The sequence below is a fragment of the Anoplophora glabripennis genome, unplaced genomic scaffold (genome assembly GCF_000390285.2).
Source record: "Anoplophora glabripennis isolate ALB-LARVAE unplaced genomic scaffold, Agla_2.0 scaffold840, whole genome shotgun sequence".
NCBI lineage: Eukaryota > Metazoa > Arthropoda > Insecta > Coleoptera > Cerambycidae > Anoplophora > Anoplophora glabripennis.
The window spans coordinates 35,654-57,821 of NW_019416917.1; the positions used below are offsets into that span (position 1 = coordinate 35,654).

General features: G+C 32.3%; 1 protein-coding gene across 2 annotated transcripts in view; it reads left to right on the forward strand.

Annotated features, from left to right (window-relative positions):
- Nucleotides 1–6,273: 6,273 nt before the first annotated feature.
- LOC108914340 overlaps nucleotides 6,274–22,168 on the forward strand; it is a 36,080-nt gene continuing 20,185 nt past the window's right edge. The window contains exons 1-3 of one of the 2 annotated variants that reach the window (XM_018720134.2): nucleotides 6,280–6,502; nucleotides 6,570–7,028; nucleotides 7,175–7,809. In XM_018720134.2, coding sequence (XP_018575650.1) covers nucleotides 6,739–7,028; nucleotides 7,175–7,520 — 636 coding nt within the window. In that variant the 5' untranslated portion in view covers nucleotides 6,280–6,502; nucleotides 6,570–6,738 and the 3' untranslated portion in view covers nucleotides 7,521–7,809. Of the gene's footprint in view, nucleotides 7,029–7,174; nucleotides 7,810–22,168 lie in introns of those variants that run through there. The other variant, XM_023455682.1, reaches the window with a different exon arrangement.

Here is a 22,168-nt window from a genome sequence, read left to right on the forward strand (position 1 = left end):
TTTTAAGGGCATTGCTGGTTTGTTTTTCCTACATAGATCAGTTTCCTAGATTTCAACTCTTCAACTAATTCAATGGAGTTGAACAAATTATCGGCTGTAACATTTCGGTTAGGTGATATTGATGCAATTTTTGGTCTGCTTATGATTTTATCTACGACAAAAGGTTTTTAGAATAAGAGGATTGAAGGATGAACATTCTTCTGTACACGTAATGTTTTATTTAAGCAGAATATAAATACAAATTTGAAATTTTAACATTTCTTTTAATGGTGATATTTGTATCAATGTACGCCTCTGATGGAGTATTTATATAGTAAATTATTTACTGAGTCCCTGCTTGGGCGCCTAATTTTGTGACGACCCTTGACTACTAGAAAGTTGTCGGCGGCGGTCTTCGGCAGCCGGTGGCGGTTCGTCTCGGGCGCCAGTTTCCCTATCTTTTACGTGGGAGAAACTCCACGTGAACCTTACCGTCGGTTTAGAGTAAGTACTCGAGTTGCTACAGTGAAGAAAATTTAATTCTAGGGGTCTGTTATATTTCTCTTACTTTAAATATAACCAAAAGTAGTTCTCTGAGTGTAGTGTTATTTTAATCTTTAAATGAACGGAATTATCAGTGTAGGTCACAGAGATAGTAAAACTTTTTATTGATCGGAATCAATCACTTTTCGTGTTTAAAAATGAATACAACTGGAATTATATGTACTAGATCCATTTTATATTATTAAGGCCTATAGAAATTAAAACAATCAAAATAAGCAACTAATATACATAAACAATTTACAACCGGTGCGAAAGACTAGATAAACTTGGTTAGAGCAATTATTTACTTCGGAATAACAAATTTATTTTCAATATAAAAGAAAATATACCCCTACGATGTTTTCGGTGCTGTAAATAAATACAAAATTAGAACACAGTCAAAATCGGTAGGTAATCAAAACACAAAATCGGCACGGGAAATAAATTCAGTAGTAGACGTTAGGTTTATTTCACAAACAATCTAATACTCAGAAATCGGTGCTCCATAAACAGTTATTCGGTTTTAATTTCCCTCGATGTTAATAACCAACAAGAATATCTGTTCCAAACGGTTCTGAAACATAAAAATAGTAATTCTAGGGTTATTCTAAATCTACGCAAATTTGATGAACGGTTTCTATCAACGGAAATTAGGCGGAGTTAATACCAGCCAAGGAGAAAGCGAAGCAATTCAATAATAGTATAAATAAGCAAATGGTAATCAGGAAAAGGAATAGGTAGTTTGGTTGACAGGAGGCAAAGTAAAGTCTATTCGAGGTGCACGTTCGGTCGCGCGGTCGGTGATAGATTTCTCCTGGAAGCGGTGTTATGCACAGCCAACTCCCTGGGCCTATATGTCGGTACGACTAGCACATAATATCTTCCACTGTGGATATTATACTCACAGTCAACCAGCAGTTTCAGTCAATGTGCACAACCACGTACGTCAAAACGAGGGCGATGTTATTCACAGTTATTCACAGTTAACCCGCCACCTGACAACGCCGTCGCTCCACCGTCCAGCACTTAAAGTTCAAACTCGGCAGGACTTGTACATTGGTACAAGTCATGCCGAGTATCCTGTATTGACAGGATAAGTAGAAATAGGAAAATACAATTTGCTTATTCTGGATCGCTGCTCTTAGTGGCGAACACCTCGGGATCGGATGGTTTCAGGTCCTCTGTGTGGTTTCAGGTGGGTGCTGGAGTTCTTCGGGTTCAAGTTGTGAACTAAGGATTTTTGTCCAGGAAACATGGTTTTGTTGCCTCGATCCCCTCTTGACTAGCAGGAGTCGTGATGGGGTCGTGCGTGCGGCACTCGTCAAAGTAGGGCAAACGGACGCGCGGATAATTCCCTTATCCAATTAAACTAATTAAGGAAAAAAATGCCAAAAGCCTTGCATAAACTGGAAACTAAAAATGGTTCATTACAATTAGTAAAATACCTCAATAGAATATGGTACAGTTTATTTATTATTTTATTTTTGTTATTTTATTTAACAAAATAAATACGAAAATAAATCAAATATTTAATTTTACAAGTGTTTAAAATGACGTCCTTCTTGATTTAGGCATAGCTCTAGTTTAAATGTTGTGTTAACATTATCCAGAATATCAATGTTGATATTTTAAAAAACTCATATTATTCGGTTTTTTATATCCTCTTTGGTAGTGGGAGTGTTTGGTATACTCTATCTTTTACATGTCCCTATGGAAAATAATCCATTTTTGTCAGATCAGGCGACCTGGCAGACCTACTAATTGGTTCACTTCTTCCAACCCACATCGCTGGAAATTTATTGTGTAGCATTTTATTTCAAATTTCGCGCTCATTTGCACTAGTTATACAATTGCATTGTCTTTAGTAAGTTGGTAGGATGGTCACAGACGGTGCGACTGGTAGGAATTCGTCTTTATAATAAGAAGTGGAAGGAGAATAATATGGCGATTATGTTTGTAGTCTGTAGTGTCTTAAGAAAGACTTTAATAAATAACCGACGAACCAACTGACATATTCTGCATGATATAAATCTTTCAATTTATTACAAGTCTCTATTCATGATTAATAGTAAGAGAGTTACATTTTCTCAGATACATCAATGTCAATGTTCATAATTTGTTCATAAAAATCATCAGTCATTACCTAAACAATTTTTTTTTCAATTAACAAATATTCACCGATGCATGAAGTAAAGAAGATGAAATGAAATCTCGACCTAATAAAATTGAGTGAGTCATCGGTTTCGAAAATACCTAAAATCTTCAACGAATGCCTACTACTAAGATCTGTAAAATTGTGACTTATATGTATATGGAATATTCAAATATTCTGGTACAAATCTTTGTTTGATGATGCTAGTCGGACTACCTGAATCAACAATAATTGCCATAAAACTGTACTCACGAATAATGCCAGTAGGATAATCTATTCTATATTCAACATTACTTAGATAGGGACCCTTGAGATCAACAATATTTGACCTAGTACTACTATCGGGGACAGTAGTACTTGCTAACTTGCTTGCCTTCCTTTTGGGACAGGACTTCACTTGGTGCTGAAGCGAATCACATTCAAAACAGATTCCTGGTGGTCGTTTGGGCTTCTCACACTTGTTGGCTATGTGTCCTTCTCTGTTACAGTTAAAGCATTTTAAAATCCTGCTAGTAGAGCTACTTGCCGATCCTGCAGCTAACGTAGCTCTGGTACCTCTGATTTAGATTAAGTATTCAACTGAAGTGTATATTGTAGTAGACTGAAAGATTTGTATCAAAAGGCTGTGTGTATGAAGTCAAATTGTTAATATAAGTTAACTTTTCTTTTACCAGATCGTGGTTGATCTGATTCGTCAGGTAGGCCGAATTATAGCATTTTATTTCGAATTTCGCGCTCATTTGCAATAGTTATACCACAGAGTACCCAATACAGAGGCGAAAGCTTTGGCGGCACCTTTGAAGTTGGAGAGGCCATTATCTGTGACCTTGTATACCAGTTACGTCTACACTGAGAGAACTAGGTATTTTGATTTTTAAGTTTTAGTGTACACCGGAAGAACAGTACATTTAAAACTGGAATATTAAATCATTGTCTGTAACTGTTTCTTTGATCCGTCGATGTAGATTGTATATTTTTTAGGTATTTCGGCACTAAAAATAAATAAAGACGAATAAAAATTAAAATCTCTTGCTATAAAGATCAGTGAGAGGTTGTTTGTTTGAAAATTAAATAAATTTGACTAACCAATGAACTATGTAAACCTACAAAAAAACATAAAATCATTTGATGTTTAGATTTAGAAGCCTTTATCTTGAACTGGATTGGAACCTTTAGTGAAATGAAAAACATCAGAGGATGATTAAGTCTGATCATATTCTGAGGGTGCTAACTTGGTTAGAGAACCGTACGTCAAGAGAAGTGCAGCACTTTGATGATAGTGGAAGAACTTCTCCGTAGTTTCTTAGAACCCTTTAGAAAGTACTTAATTTGAATACTATGTTTGTTATTTCATTGGTAACTTAAACCTAGGGAAAATAATTTTAGGAGCGAAGCCGAGGACAAGGAAAAATAAAAATTCTGAAGTAAAAATAATTTTTATTACTTATTATATTTAACTCGTTTGCTTTCACAGAAAACTTGTGGCATATGTCGCAAGTGTGAGTATTCAGAGCTTTTTTTAATTAAATATCCGCAAACATAATTGAATGCATTTTGCATTATCAAAATTTCATTTCTGTAATCGTAATCGGGAAGGGCTATTGGTTAATTCTCTTCTATTTCATCCTCATTTTTGTGTGTGATAATAGTGTTGGTTGAATTCAATTTTGTCAACAACTGATCGAAATCTTCATTGCAGTTTATGGTACTTGTATGTAGAAAACTTTGGCAAGAAAGTTTTTTGAAGGCTCTTTCAAACTGAATTGGTGTTGGATTTATCGGATTGCCCCCCTGCTGTCTGATACCACCAAAAAAGTTTTCAATAGCATCTTGGTTCAGTCTCCTCGTTTTTAAATATTTAAAATCAGCAGCTTGCAATTTTTCCCAAATTTTTATAATACCATTAATAGTGATTTACCAAGAAGTTCTGAATTTCGATTTTGTAGTAACATCAGCCCCATTGAGATCTAAGATCTGTAATTTATTAAGAAAATCAATCATTTCCTTAAGGTGCTCGATTTGATAATCGGATCCATCAAATACATTTTTATATCTATTTGGGTGATTCGTCTCCGATGAATTTAGTAAGTCGAAAAGCTTGTCAAATTTTTCTATAACCTCAATTGTTGCCATAGCATCAGCAGGAAGTGCACCTAAAGTGACGTACGTATTCATCGCACTTGCTACAGTGTTACTTAACACTGGAGCAGCATATTTAAACCTAATGTTTTCAAAATTACTGGAATTTATGTGGGAATCAGTAAGTTTGGGTGCACATCTATAATTTTGATTTTTATCTCGTTGATAAAACATATCGACATATTTCCATGAGGTTTTTTTCTCATCAAAATAGAAACTATTTTTTATCAGATTATTTCGGGTTGCTTTCATTAAATGACATGTATCAAAGAGATAAATAATATTTTTATCACCCACTACAAATTCTGGATTCATTGGAGTAACACGCAGACTATTAGCCAGTTTGATAAAATTGGAATCCATATCACTCACAGGAGCATCAACATATAACCCGATTGAGTATAATTTCTCTATACACTGTTTAATAATGGTACGCAGTTCTTTTGCTTTAAATTGTATGTTTACAAAAAAATAAGCAATTGGTTGTTTCCAATTCGAGTAAACCGAGATTAGAGATTAGAGATAGAATCGAGATCGAGATTAGAGGATTCATTGTATGAGGTACCCGATTAACTAATTATCTTATAAAATAATTACATCTATTAACCACAATATTGAACCAAGTTTTTACAATATCGGGGGAAAACTTTTTAATTTCCTATTGCAGTAAGATTCGTTTTACAAATTTTAATTAAATACTTACCAGAAAAAATTACAACTTTTCTAGGTGGTTCATCAGAATCGGTATTAGTATCAATAATACGAGTAGGGAAATTTCTGGCACTATAGGAAAAAATAATAAGAACTGCATGGTCAAATAAATGTTTGCGGGTTCCACCGCCTTGTGAGATATATTTTTGTTCAAAATGGTTCTCACATAATTTGTAATTTTTATATAAAACATCCACACTTTTGCCTAGAAAATCCTCTCGGTTACAAGCCATTCAGCCATGATTCAGCTCTGAAAATAAAAAATAAGTTTATTTCAATGTACCACATACGATAAGCTTCATTTGGAAGACTGAAAATATGCAGTTCCCAAAAACAGTTATTACTCAAATCATGCTTAAAGCTACTAAATTTCACACTAAACTAAGCTACTTTATTTACGTACCTCACAGAATCTTTTGGAAAAGAGAATAAGGATACAATTCCGCCCGTTTTGGATGAACATCCTCGAAAAGCACAAACAGTTCCTCCTTTACGAGACATCTTTATCAATCCTGATAAGCAACACTTTGTTTATAACCACTAATTATGCACAAAACCATAATGTTTATAATAACATAAACAATCACAAACGTACTCGTTTGACACCGTTCCTAGAAATGAGCAAATAATGACGTTGACAGATATACCAGTTAGAAAATGGCGATTTTTGCACATGCGCATTGAAAATTGGTTTTGGCGGGAAGGCTATCTTTCGCCTTTGTATTGGGTACTCTGTGGTTATACCATTAGCTTTGTTCCTAGTAACAATTTGCAACAGTTTGGGATTTATTTGTTGTGCGCATGTCCAGTTTTGAACTAAATTCAAATCGAATCCAAATATTTTTACTAGGAACGTGACCTTACGTTTGACGTTTCGTCATTTCTAACCTTAATTTGTACAATAAATAGCGAGTGACTTGTGATTAAAGTCAAGATCAATAATAAATTAAAGTACCGCTCAAACTGATAAAATGGAAGGTATATATGTATAATTCATTTATAGGTACCCATATATTATTGTTTATTGAAAGTGAATATGTTTTAGATACACCAACATACATAATTGTACAAACTCCTGATATGGTATATGAACAAAATATTCAGTAGAGAATAAAAGTGGAGAATATAAAATATGGACTGCAAATGAGACCAAAAGTTTAATTTATTTATATAAGAAATATCGGAACCAAGTAGGTTCACTGAAAATTAGATCAATGAAACAATTTTGGGAAATTATAGCCAATTTAATGAACGAGGAATTACCTATAAATGTAACAGATGCCCAATGTGAAAATAGGTGGCGTGTGCTAAAAAGAAACTACAAGAAATATGTATGTGATAATAATAAGAAAACTGGACGAGACAGAAAAACGTTTGAATATGCAGAAGAATTTGATGAGATTTTTGGCAGAAAAAGGAATATACATCCAGAATTATTATTAACAGAAGATTCAGCTATAGAAATTCAAACATCAAATGCAGTTAGTGAATCAAACGGAGCAAGGTATTGTGATTTCCAAAGATGGAGGAATACTAATTAGTATTAATTATGTGAACTATTTGCTTGTAATTAAAATGGTTTTGTCTTTTATTTTTAATTTCACTATGCTGATAATGATAATTTTTCCAAAGATTTTTACATTTTTACAGATATGATGTACCATCAACTTCTCAACAATGTGAAGAATCTGAAGAACCCGCTGTAAGTAAAGAGGAAAGAACAGACATTCAGCAAAATAATAGTAAAAAATACAAAACAATATTAAAAAGAAAAAGAAACACTAGAAATGATATATTAGAAAATGTAAGAACCGATAAATTAAAATACTATGACGAGCGCTTAAAATTGTGTAAAGACCAATTTGAAGAAAAAATGGTAGTAGAACGTGAGAAGTTACGGGAATTGCAAAATAAAAATAGATTGTTGGAGGAAAGGAATGAAATATTAAAAAAACAAAATAATTCTCTTGATACGTTTACGCAAACAATATTGTAATGTTTTCCTACAATCTAATCGCAAATTCAACGCATGCACGTCATCTGTCAGTCAAATCAGATTCATTTAAATTAAGGATATAATCATACATTACTCAGTCACACTAGTCACTCACACACTCAGTCACTCTAGTATATACTACTGATACCTTAATTAACTGTTTTAATGCGACAAAATATTGAAAATTATGTTGCCATTATGCATTATTATATAAAATCAATTCCATCAGGTTAGTGACGTGCATACGTTGAATTTGCGATTCGACTATACATAAGAATATTAATTTTGTAGAAGCATCTAAACAATTTTTTTGTTTTTATTAAGTTTATTGTTTTCTTGTATTACATCAATTAGTTTATTTTTCGAATATTTATTTTGTTTATTATTGCAATAAATTATTATTTATGAATGAATCTGTAAATGTTTTAAAAACTCAACAAACCAAAATAACATTAATAAACTAAACTAGTCTAAACAATTATTTAAATACATAATTAAAAATTAATAATTAGGGAGTACATGTCTACATAAATGATTTCGGATTTCTATTCCATCTCTGTCATCGTCATACATTCATGTTCCTCTATTGCTACTAGGCCCTCATACACTAGTTGCTCTTCATTAACAAATTCTAAGTTCATCTTCATCCTTCATCGCTAAATTATGAAGAGTGCAACACGCTCTTATAAAATGGATAACATCAGGTATTTTTTTCATTTTTATATGAAACAGTTGCCGAAATTTCTGTTTTAAAATTCCAAAACAGTGTTCAATAATATATCTGTTTCGACACAATCTCCTATTAATATATTATATTTCACGGTGTTGTAATTGTCCCCGATCACGAAAGAAGTCAGAAGGTTTCGGAGACTGGTAACCACTATCTCCTAATAAATAATAATCCCCACATTTGTCGTGGATGTTGTCGCATAATGGAGAAGCTCGAAACACCCGGCTATCATGGACTGATCCTGGAAACCCACAAAAAAAGCTTTTTGTGATACGCTCATGGTCACACACAACTTGAACCTATAATATAATAAAAATGTTAGTCGTTATGTTTAGCTTGTGTATATTTTTATACTACCTGTATAGAAAAGTAATGTTTCCTGTTCAAGTAAGAATCAGGGTCCTCCTTTGGCATATCTTTACACACATGTGTCCCATCAATGGCACCCATTACGCCGGGAAAACCATTGTTTCGAAAATGACTTTCAATTATAACTTTTTCTTCTGTTGATGGCCATTTTATTACTTGTGGTGATAATTCAATGCTTATAAAATGTGACACGACGAATAACTCTCCATAAGCAAATTATTGAGATGCAAAATCGATCTGCAACATCTCGGAAGCTTGCGGTTTCATGTCCAGCATACCAGAGAAATATTAAGGTGTGTTCATATGCAGTTATTTTATCATATTCTCCTACATTTATAGAAAAATAATTACTGGAATTAAATTGTTGTGTCACATCATTCGCAATTATCCTAGATACACGGAAGTTTTCTAGAAACTCATTATCAGAATATCTGAAAANTTCGGCTTTCAGCCTCAAGGTCATCCATACACCAACGTCATCGGCCTTCGGCCTCTTTCAAGGTTAACTGCAATGCAATGTCAAATGAAAGTCACCAACCTACGTCACTTTCGGCTTTCAGCCTCAAAGTCATCCAGACACAAACGTCATCGGCCTTCGGCCTCAAGGTCATCCCAAGCCAGAAAGTGGAGGGGGGAGACTCCCAAACGGTAAAACTACCCTACTTATACATTTTTGTATTACTTGTAATACATTATTTTTTGTTTCTGCTTTAGCCCCCACTAGGAAACGAGTAGTTATTTCACTAAAACAGTCTACCTTCGGTTACTTAACAAAAAAAAATGAGAGGTGGTTTGAAATTCGATCCAGAGAACTTGCGTTACAAGAAAGAGACGCATTACTACATAAACAAAAGTTTGAACCAGACAAGTGGGAAAGGAAAAAAGAATGGAAACAGAGAAGAAAAAACTCAATATTGAGTTAGATACTCATAAAAATCAACAAAAATTAATTGAAATTGCATTTCAGGGAAATACATAGATATGTGGTTAATCAAATTTTGTTCCAGTACAAATCAGAATTTGTTTATTTTTTGTACTTCAATTTATCTACTGATAATTTTAATGATTTTATAATAATTAGTGACCAGTTACAAGTTAGATAGTTATAATTAGTGTTTTTTTTCCTTATTATTTTTAAGTTGTTAACTCTTATGTTTTGTTTTTCTATTTTATACATTGATTTTATTTTTGTTGTGTTATATTATGAGATGGTACCTATAGTTATGCCTGTCACTGAAAATAATCATTTTTTTAAATAAATTTTTTGATAAATTAATGAATGAATTTTGTCAAAAATTTATTTATCTACGACTATTTAATAATAGACGCATTATAATTGTGATAGTAAGTACATAATGTAACTCATATTACACACCCGTGGAATATGAGTTTCATATTCCACAGGTGTGGAATATGAATATTTATACGTATCCCTCATAGCTTCTGACCGCATTACAAAATAGAATCGAGCTTGCTTGAATTGTTGTTACTATGGTAAACTAATGTGATTTGACAACACTTCGCAAAATAAAACATTTTTAACTTTTGCAGTAATTTTGCAGTTTTCAATTGTTAATGTAAATTGTGTTTAACCATGAATTCTGACAATGAAAATGAAATTCGATGCACCCCTCCTGAAATTCGTGAAGCCGCGAAATTAGCATCATTGGAATTACTTCCAGAGAAATCACGAAAAAATTACACAATTGTATATAACAGCTTTATGGACTGGCGACTAAAAATTGGCACAAATTCGTTTTCCGAAGANTGTAATTGTCCCCGATCACGAAAGAAGTCAGAAGGTTTCGGAGACTGGTAACCACTATCTCCTAATAAATAATAATCCCCACATTTGTCGTGGATGTTGTCGCATAATGGAGAAGCTCGAAACACCCGGCTATCATGGACTGATCCTGGAAACCCACAAAAAAAGCTTTTTGTGATACGCTCATGGTCACACACAACTTGAACCTATAATATAATAAAAATGTTAGTCGTTATGTTTAGCTTGTGTATATTTTTATACTACCTGTATAGAAAAGTAATGTTTCCTGTTCAAGTAAGAATCAGGGTCCTCCTTTGGCCTATCTTTACAAACATGTGTCCCGTCAATGGCACCCATTACGCCGGGAAAACCATTGTTTCGAAAATGACTTTCAATTATAACTTTTTCTTCTGTTGATGGCCATTTTATTACTTGTGGTGATAATTCAATGCTTATAAAATGTGACACGACGAATAACTCTCCATAAGCAAATTATTGAGATGCAGAATCGATCTGCAACATCTCGGAAGCTTGCGGTTTCATGTCCAGCATACCAGAGAAATATTAAGGTGTGTTCATATGCAGTTATTTTATCATATTCTCCTACATTTATAGAAAAATAATTACTGGAATTAAATTGTTGTGTCACCTCATTCGCAATTATCCTAGATACACGGAAGTTTTCTAGAAACTCATTATCAGAATATCTGAAAAACAAAAATATTAAGATGGTGATTTTCAAAATATGATGTACATACTTACTGTGTCAACTATATAATTTTCATTTTTTGGTCTACTGCTATCTGCATATATTAAATTGATATTCTTCATCACTACTTTCACTCAATGAATCAAGTGATATGTGTTGCTTAAATTATCATCCGATGACGATTCATCCATCTAAAATAATATGTAAGTAGCAGTTTTTAAGTAATCTTTCAAAAAATATCTAAGTATACAATATATAATGAAAATCTTCCCTTTTCATAGTGTCTTGTATTCAGTATAGGTATAATGAAAATCTTACCTTTTCACAGTGTCTTTCGTCTTATATTTTACTTAAAATCATAACCTAACAAGTAGGGTTAACTAAACGTTTACGAATAAATTCAAAATAATCACAATACGCATGCGTTGAATTTATAGTTCTGAAAGAATCCGAGAATTGTTTGGACAGTTTGCAAATTGTCGTTTTGGCTTCTTGGAACAACAAACTAGTAGTTCAAATTCGTGATTGACGGTACTTGGAACGCTATAATGTGTATGCGCATGCGTCTGACAGTTTGGGACCGTTTCAAACTGTTGTAGGAACAAAGCTATTGTCTTTAGTAAGTTGGTAGGACGATCACAGACGGTGCGACTGGTAAGAATTCGTCTTTATAATAGGAAGAAGAGGAAGGAGAGATAACGTGTATTAATATGGCGATTGTGTTTGTAGTCTGCAGTGTCTTAAGAAAGAAATAAAACTGTTTAAGAAATAACCGACGAACCAACCGACATTTTTATTTTCAATCATCATTATTACTACAATTGTTTAAGAATCCAGGAACTTCCTGCGTGTTGTGTAAAAGGGCTCCAACATGTAAATACCACATTCTTCGGCGAATAATTAGCGGTACATTTTCTTATAAATTTTCCATGGTATTTTTTATTTTTTAAAAAAAAGTAAAGAAAATTACCTTGTTAAATGTTCTTCGGAAAAATAAAGCCCAATAACCTAAAGTCCAATAATTTCGCCCCTAACATTAAGTGACCACACAATTTATTTTATAGAATGCCAACTAATAAATATATACTAGTAACTGACAATGTGACAGTTTTTTCCAAAGCCATCTCGTGCGACCAAAAATAATACAAATTTAGTTTTTTCAGAAATGATGCAAATTTTCAAAAACTAACAATTTTATATGTAGAACATGCTTAACAAAAGTCGAAGTGGACCGATATGTGAATAAAATAGAACAATAAAATACAGGGTGTTCCATTTGAAACAAATTTGAAAATAATGTATGAACTTTCTAAAAATGATCGATATTAGTTAATATAGGAACCTTTGTCTAACATTTGCCTATAACTGTCCAATATTTTTGCTCCAAGTGATAGTAGTTGAAAGTTGCTGTCGAATGATTTAGCCTGCCTTAAGTATCTTTCGCTCAAATGTTTTTCGACTATCAATACTAATGTCTTCATGTCCCCAGAGCTGAAAGTCGCAAGGATTTAAGTCTGGCGACCTCGCTGACCACGAGATGAGACTCCCCTTTTTCTGGAGAGCTTTGTAGGCTTTAAATGTGGTAGGGATACAATAATTGTTCTTGTAACACCCTCCAAACCGCACTATGAATTATGTTTCCCAGTGACTTATATAGTGTGATATATACACCAAAATTAAATAGGTTGCTATATTTTTTACTTGATTTTACTTTAAATAATTTATTATAAAAAAGTTTTATCAAATAAAGTCAAACAATGTTCTTCGATGCTAGAAATCTAGATGTGTAAAAGATATCTGAAAAACAAAAGTAATATATTGAAATTGTTAAACAATTCAAAATTTTGTATTCTCGCTTTACCTTTAACAAAGGAAAAAAACAGCTATTACAAAGAAATCGTTTTGTTTCTACATTTTACTTGGAATTGTTAATAAAATATTATGTTTTTTGAAAAGAAATTGGTTAATATAACCTTATAATTAGAGCTGTCGTAATTGGCCGCGCACTATAGGCATGGGTTATGTCATTCTATCATTGTCAAAACGACAAATGTTTTACGCATCTCTGCTATCGGTTCCACAGTTTGGATATCTGTTATAGATCGCATCATCAAGTATGTTTCTATCTTTTTTCAGCGAAACTTATTCGCGGCGGTGATCAAATATCTTAATCCAAAGAGAACGACCGTTTGACATCTACTGATGTTTTTCCATAATTAAAAAATCTACTTCTAAGCTTACTATTTATTATATCAAATGGTAAGTTACACGCGATCAGTATGAAAGTTAAATCAAACTTAAATTGAGTCTTCTGGTTTTCGTCAATATTTGGATATATATATATATAAAATCTTATTAGTGGGATTAAAGCCTATTTTTTAGATGAAACTCTTTTTTCTACGTAAAAGCTTTCGCAATATTTTATTGCTTCTTCAGTTACACTATAAGTTATAGATATAATAATAATAATTTACAATATAAATGTNGTCATAACCTTACAATTAATTTTATAAATAAATAAACTTTAGTTGCCCTAGTAACAGCAATCCAATCATACGCTAATTTTAAATAATTCATTATAAAAATTTCTAATTTTAAATAAATGTTTCCCAATCTACAAATTATTATTTTTTTAAAACAATATGATGAGTGAGTAATCGTAGATAAAGTATAGTATTTGCCTCGCGTATAATGGCTATATTATATATAGCCTACATTATACGCTCGTTAAATAATATACTATTTTAGTTTTGCATTATTTTTATTAATATAGACAATAAAAATAAAAAATAATTAATAACAAATTTATCTAAAAAATTAATAAATATAATTCCTAATGTTGGTAATTAGTAATAAATAATATACATAAATTAACCTATTTATCCGGCATTAAGGTAAACTTCCAAAATGGGAGGAATAACATTAAAATAAGATGTTTGACTTCGATACAAACACTTATGGCAATTTGTCAAAAGTACTACTTAACCCATAAACTTGATCCCCATATAAAACAAAATTGGAAGGATTTTGTCCAGTACCAGATCTTTCTGGACCCCTAGTCGGGCGGTCGTCGAAGGAGAAGGAGTACCGGGAACAGTACACGGGTACGTGATAGTTTTGAAACATACTCCTAAATCCGTAAAACTAAAGGATAGATTTAGTGTCAATGAATTAAATGAACTTAGTGTTCCATTAGAAATAATTCGAATTGATAAGTGTTTAGTAAATAGTAGCCCTACAGAGAGGTAAATTTATAGTCTAGAGAGTTCCGGAGAAGGGTAAGAAAGTCTTGAAATTACTCTAGGGCGCCAGAGGTTGCAACCTGCTTCCCCGGATCGAAGGAGCTGACATAAATGAAAACAAATTCGAGACAACTTTCGTCGTCCAAAGAAGTTGCGTCAAACAAAGAGTGGCCAAGCTGCAAGTAAATTGAAACATATAAGGTATGAAAAGGAGATGAAGTTAGTTGTTTCTTTTATCAAATCCTCGTGCAGTAAAATAAGTACTTCTTCATATTGTTCATGGAACGTCCGAAGGTAGGCGTGTTTAACTGGGTCATTTTTTAATTGAGGAAATAAATGATGAAACTCTCCATAAACTCCCCTCTTCTCATATATTATTTTGCACCTGGAACTTAGGTCTTATATTTTAAATAAAAAAGTTCTTCGTCAGAGCTATCCATTTTGTAACTGTTAGTGTTAATAGCACGGCGCTCCGAGAGTGCCTAAAATCAAATCAAAAAAAGATCAATCAAAAACCAACTGTGTCAAAGTCACACATTTATTATTATTTCATTTTAACACTCTTCGTCGCGCCAAGAGCCTCCGTCGTGGTGGACCCCTACAAAGTAAAAGACAGAGTTAGTGCTGGAAAGATTTTTCATTAACCCATACTTACGTGTATTCATCAGCCTTCCTTCAAGCAAAGTGTGTCGACGTATGCTGCCGTCGTGAGCCTGCCGAGAGGTGAGTTTGTCTGTGTGATTTCTTCTACGAACCAGCCAGAGCCAGGACTGGGTTTTCTATTTTTTTTCTGTTTTTACTATTACCCCAGTTATTACAATACGTAATTTAAGTCGCCCTACAGGAAAAGTAAAGTACGTGTATGAACTGACGGTACGGGAGAAATTATCCAGGTTCCGCGAACGCGGATGGCGCCCGACAATCTATTATAAACACAATCCAAATTCAAAATTAAGTCTAAATTATCTAAATTATCTAAATTATTATCACTACTTTCTCTCTTTGGCCGGTCTAGTCATATATATATTTTTACTTTCCACGGGAAAAAGAAACTAACATTAGAACTAGAACAATCTGCGAATACCGCGATGAATGATAATCCGCTCATATCCGTGCGTAATGTTGAAATAATACAATTATTTTTGTAAACTATTTACAGTATAATATAAAGTTTATTATATATAGGGTGTCCCGGAACTGGTGGGCAATCTCTCGGATATAGATAGATAATGAGAAAATAATGTCACAAGTTCTTATAAAATTTTTTCCTCCGGGCTCACACTGTAGTTATTAGCTCTTGAAGTTGAGAATTAAAAATGGTTTTTTTGCTGTAACTTTTGTATTTTTCAATAAATTTTAAAAATTTTTTGGCTGGATCTATATTTTTTTAAGCTGCTTTGGATGATAATATGAAATCTTCGACAATAATTATGGGGGCCCGGGGGCAAAGCACCCCCCACCAAAATTTGTAGAAAAAAAATTTTTGTTCCACTGTACCCCAAATTTTCCATCATTTTATAAAAATTTATGGTATTTTACGTAAAAAGGTATACTTGTTGAATATCCATAAAATATAATTTTGTATAATTTTTAACGTGTACTAAAGTGTGATTTTATAACAGTGGTTAAAGGTAAATCACATGACTTACTTGTAACACTAGTGCTAAAAATAATTCACTTTTAACACTAGTATCATAAAATGAAATTGACTGACAATAACCTCACTATTCAATTTTAAAATTTGTGTTATTCAAATGCTGAAAATGGAACAAGATCTGAATTACTTAATTCTGCTTATGGAGGCAGATGAATATTTATATATATATNTGGGATTGTTAATATAATATTATGTTTTTTGAAAAGAAATTGGTATAATATAACCTTATAATTAGAGCTGTCGTAATTGGCCGCGTACTAAAGGCATGGGTTATGTCATTCTATCATTGTCAAAACGTCAAATGTTTTACGCATCTCTGCTATCGGTTCCACAGTTTGGATGAGATCTGTTATAGATCGCATCATCAAGTATGTTTCTACCCTTTTTCAGCGAAACTTATTAGCGGCGGTGATCAAATATCTTAATCTAAAGAGAACGACCGTTTGACATCTACTGATGTATTTCCATAATTAAAAAATCTACTTCCAAGATTACTATTTATTATATCAAATGGTAAGTTACACGCAATCAGTATGAAAGTTAAATCAAACTTAAATTGAGTCTTCTGGTTTTCGTCAATATTTGTATATATATATATAATTAAAATCTTATTAGTGGGATTAAAGCCAATTTTTTAGATGAAACTCTTTTTTCTACGTAAAAGCTTTCGCAATATTTTATTGCTTCTTCAGTTACACTATAAGTTATAGATATAATAATAATAATTTACAATATAAATGTGGATTACTCACAAGAAACTGAGTTATTGATATTTATATACAGATTGACAGATTTTGGACATTTACATCAAATGACATTCATAAATTTAGGAAAACAAAAACAAAAATTATTTTATATTTATATAGAATTAATATTAGTGTTAGTATTACTAGTGCTACTGTCACAGGTAAATAAGTTTTTTTTGTTTTTTGGTCAAAGTGTGATTCACCTTACCCCATACCTTGGGGTAAAGAGAATCACATATGCGAATTACATGTATTTTTCACTTATGAATAATTATGGGTAAAGTGAACTACATAAAAAGGTTTTAAAAAACACCTAATTCATTTAAAAAGAATTCGACAAAAAAAATCGAAAAAACGCAAGTAACGTAACAAAATAAAACCTTTATTCTTAACAAATAAAACTACAAATAAAGCAGTCTTATATGTATTATACATATATCTTTCATAATATCTAACAAACGGAATTATTTAAGAATTGAAAATTCCTTATTGTCCTTTTATATTCCTTTTCTTGATTGGAACAAACTCGTTTGAACTTCTTTTACAAATTATCATCATACGTATTATAGTATTTAAGGTCAGTTAGGGTAATTGGGGATACTTATTTCAAGTTTCCGACATTTTGCTCCTTTACGAAAACCTGAGTTGAAGAAACGGAGTTAAATTTTGTATTAGATGTAATATACTCTGAAAATAAGAAATCCATAGTTTGAATTTGGAGGATGGTACATTTTTCTTATATTTTTTAAAACCATCTTCGTGTTCCTATTTAGCCCCCTTTTCGGGGTAAATGGAGACTACCTGAAAATAGGGAGTAATTACAGGAATTAAGCAGAAATAAAATATCACATAAAGAATATTTTTATTGTAATTAAGTCTATTGTAACTAAGTCTACAAATAAGGTAATTTTAATAAAATCAACGATAAACTCTAATTTACAAATAGAAATATATAAATAAACTGCAAAGTTATTTACTTACCTAGAAAAAACGTATTTAAAGGAAAAATTAATTTTTTTTTTAATTTTTTTTTTCATTCAACACCTTTTCTATGATTTCAATAGAAGGTTGAACAGTGATTGTCGACTCTCCTATCATAGTAATACGGGTGAGAAAGGAATCACACGATACTCTTTCAATATGATCATTTCTAGGCCATGTGACGTGTCCCCATTTACCCCTCGAAAGTGTCCGTATTTACCACAAAGCATTTAATCTTTGGGGAAAATGTAGACGTCTGTTTTAAACAAGACAAACCTGTTTTTAAAAAACAAATTTTAATCTGAATAAAATGTAAGATATCTTTGGGTTTATGGTAGAGGATGGGTCACTTTCTGTATTAAATAAACACAGTTATGATATTTATCGTGTCCAACGTTCAAATACGAATATAAAATAAAATTAGAGGTTAAGTTCTACTAACCGTTATTTGCAATATAGGTCTCTGTAAGTCGTTGTTTACATGGGCACATAGATGGCGCTATAGTGTGCGATGGAAGACTGGGTTTAAACGAATAAGACAATGTTTGTAGCAAAATATATTGTTAAGTGTCCCCAATAACCCTTGTTCCCAATGACCCTACATGACCTTATAATTTGTGATTTCCTCTCTCCTCCTTGGTAAGTAGGTGTTTGTATTAATTTTAATACTTTGCTTCCGAGTATGTGCTTTGATAGTTAGGTTAAATATTGAGTAGGTCGGTTTGTATTAAGTACATGTGTTGTTATTAGTATTGAGCGATACTACGAAAAGTATAGATATAACGTATCGATCTGTATCGTACTATAAATTATCAATATATTTGGTAGTATTTATTTTCAGTTACGCTTGTGAAAAGCTTTAAAATAGTCTATATATACTGCAACATCGCATTTCCGACAGATGGTCTTGTTTATAGATTTGCATGTATTTGCAGAACACTGTCTTTCATTTGCCTCGATAGGTATGTTGGACAAAGTGATCTATACGATCGAATCTAATATCGTTTGATACACGGCATATAGAAGAGGACTCCATAGAAACAGCTCGTCTTCATGTTCCTTTTGAGAAGACTTGATACTTTTTCAGATATACTTTGGCTACTTCTTGTTTGAAGTCTAACTGCGACACCTTCTGTTTTCGCGATTTGTTGTACAAAAACCAACTGTTTTGCATCGCTATGTCTAAGAGCCAGGTAAATAAAGGCCAATACCATTTCTTGCCTCGAATTTCTATCCGGTAAAATGCAATATTTTGATCCATTTGGTCGGTTCCTCCCATAAATATATTGGTTGCGTTCTTCACGCAGTAGCGATCACTGAGCGATCAGTTATCATTTTGGTCATGATCACTAAGTCGGCTGAACGTGCTTTGTGTAGATGTGATTCGTGTAATTCCTAACAATAACCTCACTTTTCAATTTTAAAATTTGTGTTATTCAAACGCTGAAAATGGAACAAGATCTGAATCAATTAATTCTGCTTATGGAGGCAGATGATTATTTAAATATAAATATAATTGGTCAAGTAGCCCAACAACTGATGCAACCACTTCCAAACGAGGGCAGAGTGGAACCAAGGGGCCAACGTACTAGGAATGAACATTTTTTTGAAGTTACGATTCCTCAATATACAAATGATTTGTTTAAAGAACATTTTCGGATGTCACGACGAGCATTTCAGGTCTGTTTATAAACATGAGAAATAAATCAATATATCTATGTATCTAAATGACAAAACAATGTTTGTAATAAAATTATCCATTGTAGGAATTACTTAACATATTGAGCCCAAGAATTGACCACACCAACGATAAAATAAATTTTGAAAAAAGGTACATTTTACTGTATGGGTGCTGGCAAAACCAGAAAGCTTTCTTGCGGCAGGTGATCTCTTCAATATAGCTAAAAGTACTAGCCATGGTATCTTTACTTCTATTGTTACTTGTTTGGCTGAACTGGTGCCGGATTATATTATTTTCCCGAATCAAAATCAGTATGCTGTCTCATCAAATGTGAGTGAATAGTTTTAAATTTTATATACAATATTCACCTAATGATTAATAAGTTTTCAATAAACATTTCTTTATGAAACCATAATGTTTAATTCAATTTTTTTTTCAGGTTTTTCAGAATCGGTCTCATGGATTTCCCGGTATTGTTGGAGCTGTCGATGGGTGCCATATAACCATAAAACAACCTGTGGGTAATGAACATGACTTCTATAATAGGAAAGGAGTACACTCGATCAATTTGCAGGGTAATGTGTAATTAATAGTTTTATGTATAATTATAACAAAACCTAATTATTTTTAGGGGTGTGTAATCATGCTGGAAAACTGATAGATATATTTGTGGGTATGCCAGGACTTATGCATGATGTAAGGGTGTTTAGAAACAGTCCCTTATTTGAAAAATTAACCGATCACGAAAACCTGTTACTTCCATTAAACTACCATCTAATAGGAGATTCTGCTTACCCACACATTAAATTAATCAATTAATGTGTCCATTTCGGGACACTGGGCATTTGACTGCACAAGAAATAAGATATAATACTAAACTAAGTTCAATTCGATCAATAATAGAAAGAGTATTTGGTGTATTGAAAAATAAATGGAGACGTTTATATTTTTTGAACATTAATAGTCCTGAGCTAGGCAACAAAATAATTGCAGGTGCTTGTGTGTTACACAATTTTTTAATAGAACATAATGAACTTAATATGCAAGAGGAACTAGAAAATATCGAGATAGTAGAGAACGTAGATATTTTATATCCAAGAAATGAGCTTGAGGGGGCAATTAGCTATTCAAAAAAGAAATATAGCTTAACAGACTATAATGTGAAACATAATTTAATCAAAATAAAGTGAAATATTTGTTGAATCTGTATTTATTTCTGTACATTTTTTATATTTCCTTTATTACTTACCTGTTTATAAAATTTCCACATTGGCTTAAAATATATTTTGGTTAAAGCTTTTAAGATAGAGTGACGAAAATAACACGACAAACTAAATAAATTTATATAAATATAATTTATTTGAACTAAAAAAAACCTACTTCAATGACAGAAGGAATGACCTATAATAGGTATATAAAAATAAAGTACATATATGTAATCCATAACAAAAAATAAATAAAAAATAGGACAAATAAATAAAACAATAAGGAACTCTCAAGTAAATCTATACATTGCATAGGTAAAATAAATAAAAATAAAAACCTTGAATTTTATTTCTTAGTTTTAGCGATTTGTCTTAAAATATTGTTTCTCTCTCTTTGTATTCTATTACTTTCCTGAATACTTAGTCTTAGTGATCTAATTTCAGCTATTCGGTTTTGTTCCATCTGTAATAAGTGTCTTCTGTACTCTCTCAAATCTTTGCCTTTTTATGCCCAGGAATGTTTTACATTTTCTTTGCCAGTCACTGTTAAATTACTTAATTCTGTTTGTGATGTCTCGGCTATATTTTCATTTTCATTAACTATAGTGCATGATGGGCCAGGCAAATCCCGTATGTCACTTATTTCAATTTTGTTCTTTTTGTGAGCTCTGAAAAGAAGCAATGGCCTCACCTGGATTAACTGATTGATCGTTACCATAAATTTTCTCCATTTCTTTATAAAACTCCCAATTAATTAATTCGTCCTCCACCAGTCTTGTTTACTTTGTCTTTGATTGTTTTGTAAGTTTTTTTAAATTTCTTAATTTTCTATCTAACTGTTCAACAGTTATAATATACACTAGAAAGGTAGGCAAACTTCGCTGACGCGAAGTTTGACCTTTCTCTCGGGCCTTCGGCCCTCGAGCCGCGCTGCGCGCGGCCCGAGCACCGCTCCGCGGTGCTCTCCTCGCTGGTTAGTAAATATAACATTTTTTGAAACACCCTGTACTTTAGTTTTTAAACACCCCGTATATAAAAGTTTATTGAGAACGTTTTTCAAAAAAGAGTAGGCCCCGCTCGGGGAAAGACTAAGAAAAGTTTCTTCCAAACTTCCAAAAAAGGCATCTGGTTAAATGAAAAAGGAAAAACCTAGTCCACCTGTGTCAGTTTTATGAAACACCCAGTACATAAATTGCAAAAAACATGTGGTTAGTAGGGAATAAGATTTTTCATAAAAATATTGCAGACTTCAGTACAAACTGTAGAAATGGAAACAAATATACCTAAGGAAAGTTTCGTTCTGTTGGTAATTGGATCAGTTTTGTGGAACATCCAGTATAAAGATTCAAAAAGACACCTGGTTAATAAATATACAATTTTTCATTCAAAGACTCTAGTAAATAAAGACAAAGTTAAAAGTGAAAAAGATAAAAATTTACCGTTTCAGATATGGATCAATTTTATGGAACACCCAGTACATATATGGATTTTCTAAAAAGCGGCTGGTCAGTAAATATACAACTTCAAAAGATTTCATGAAAAAATTAACAAAATGAATCAGAG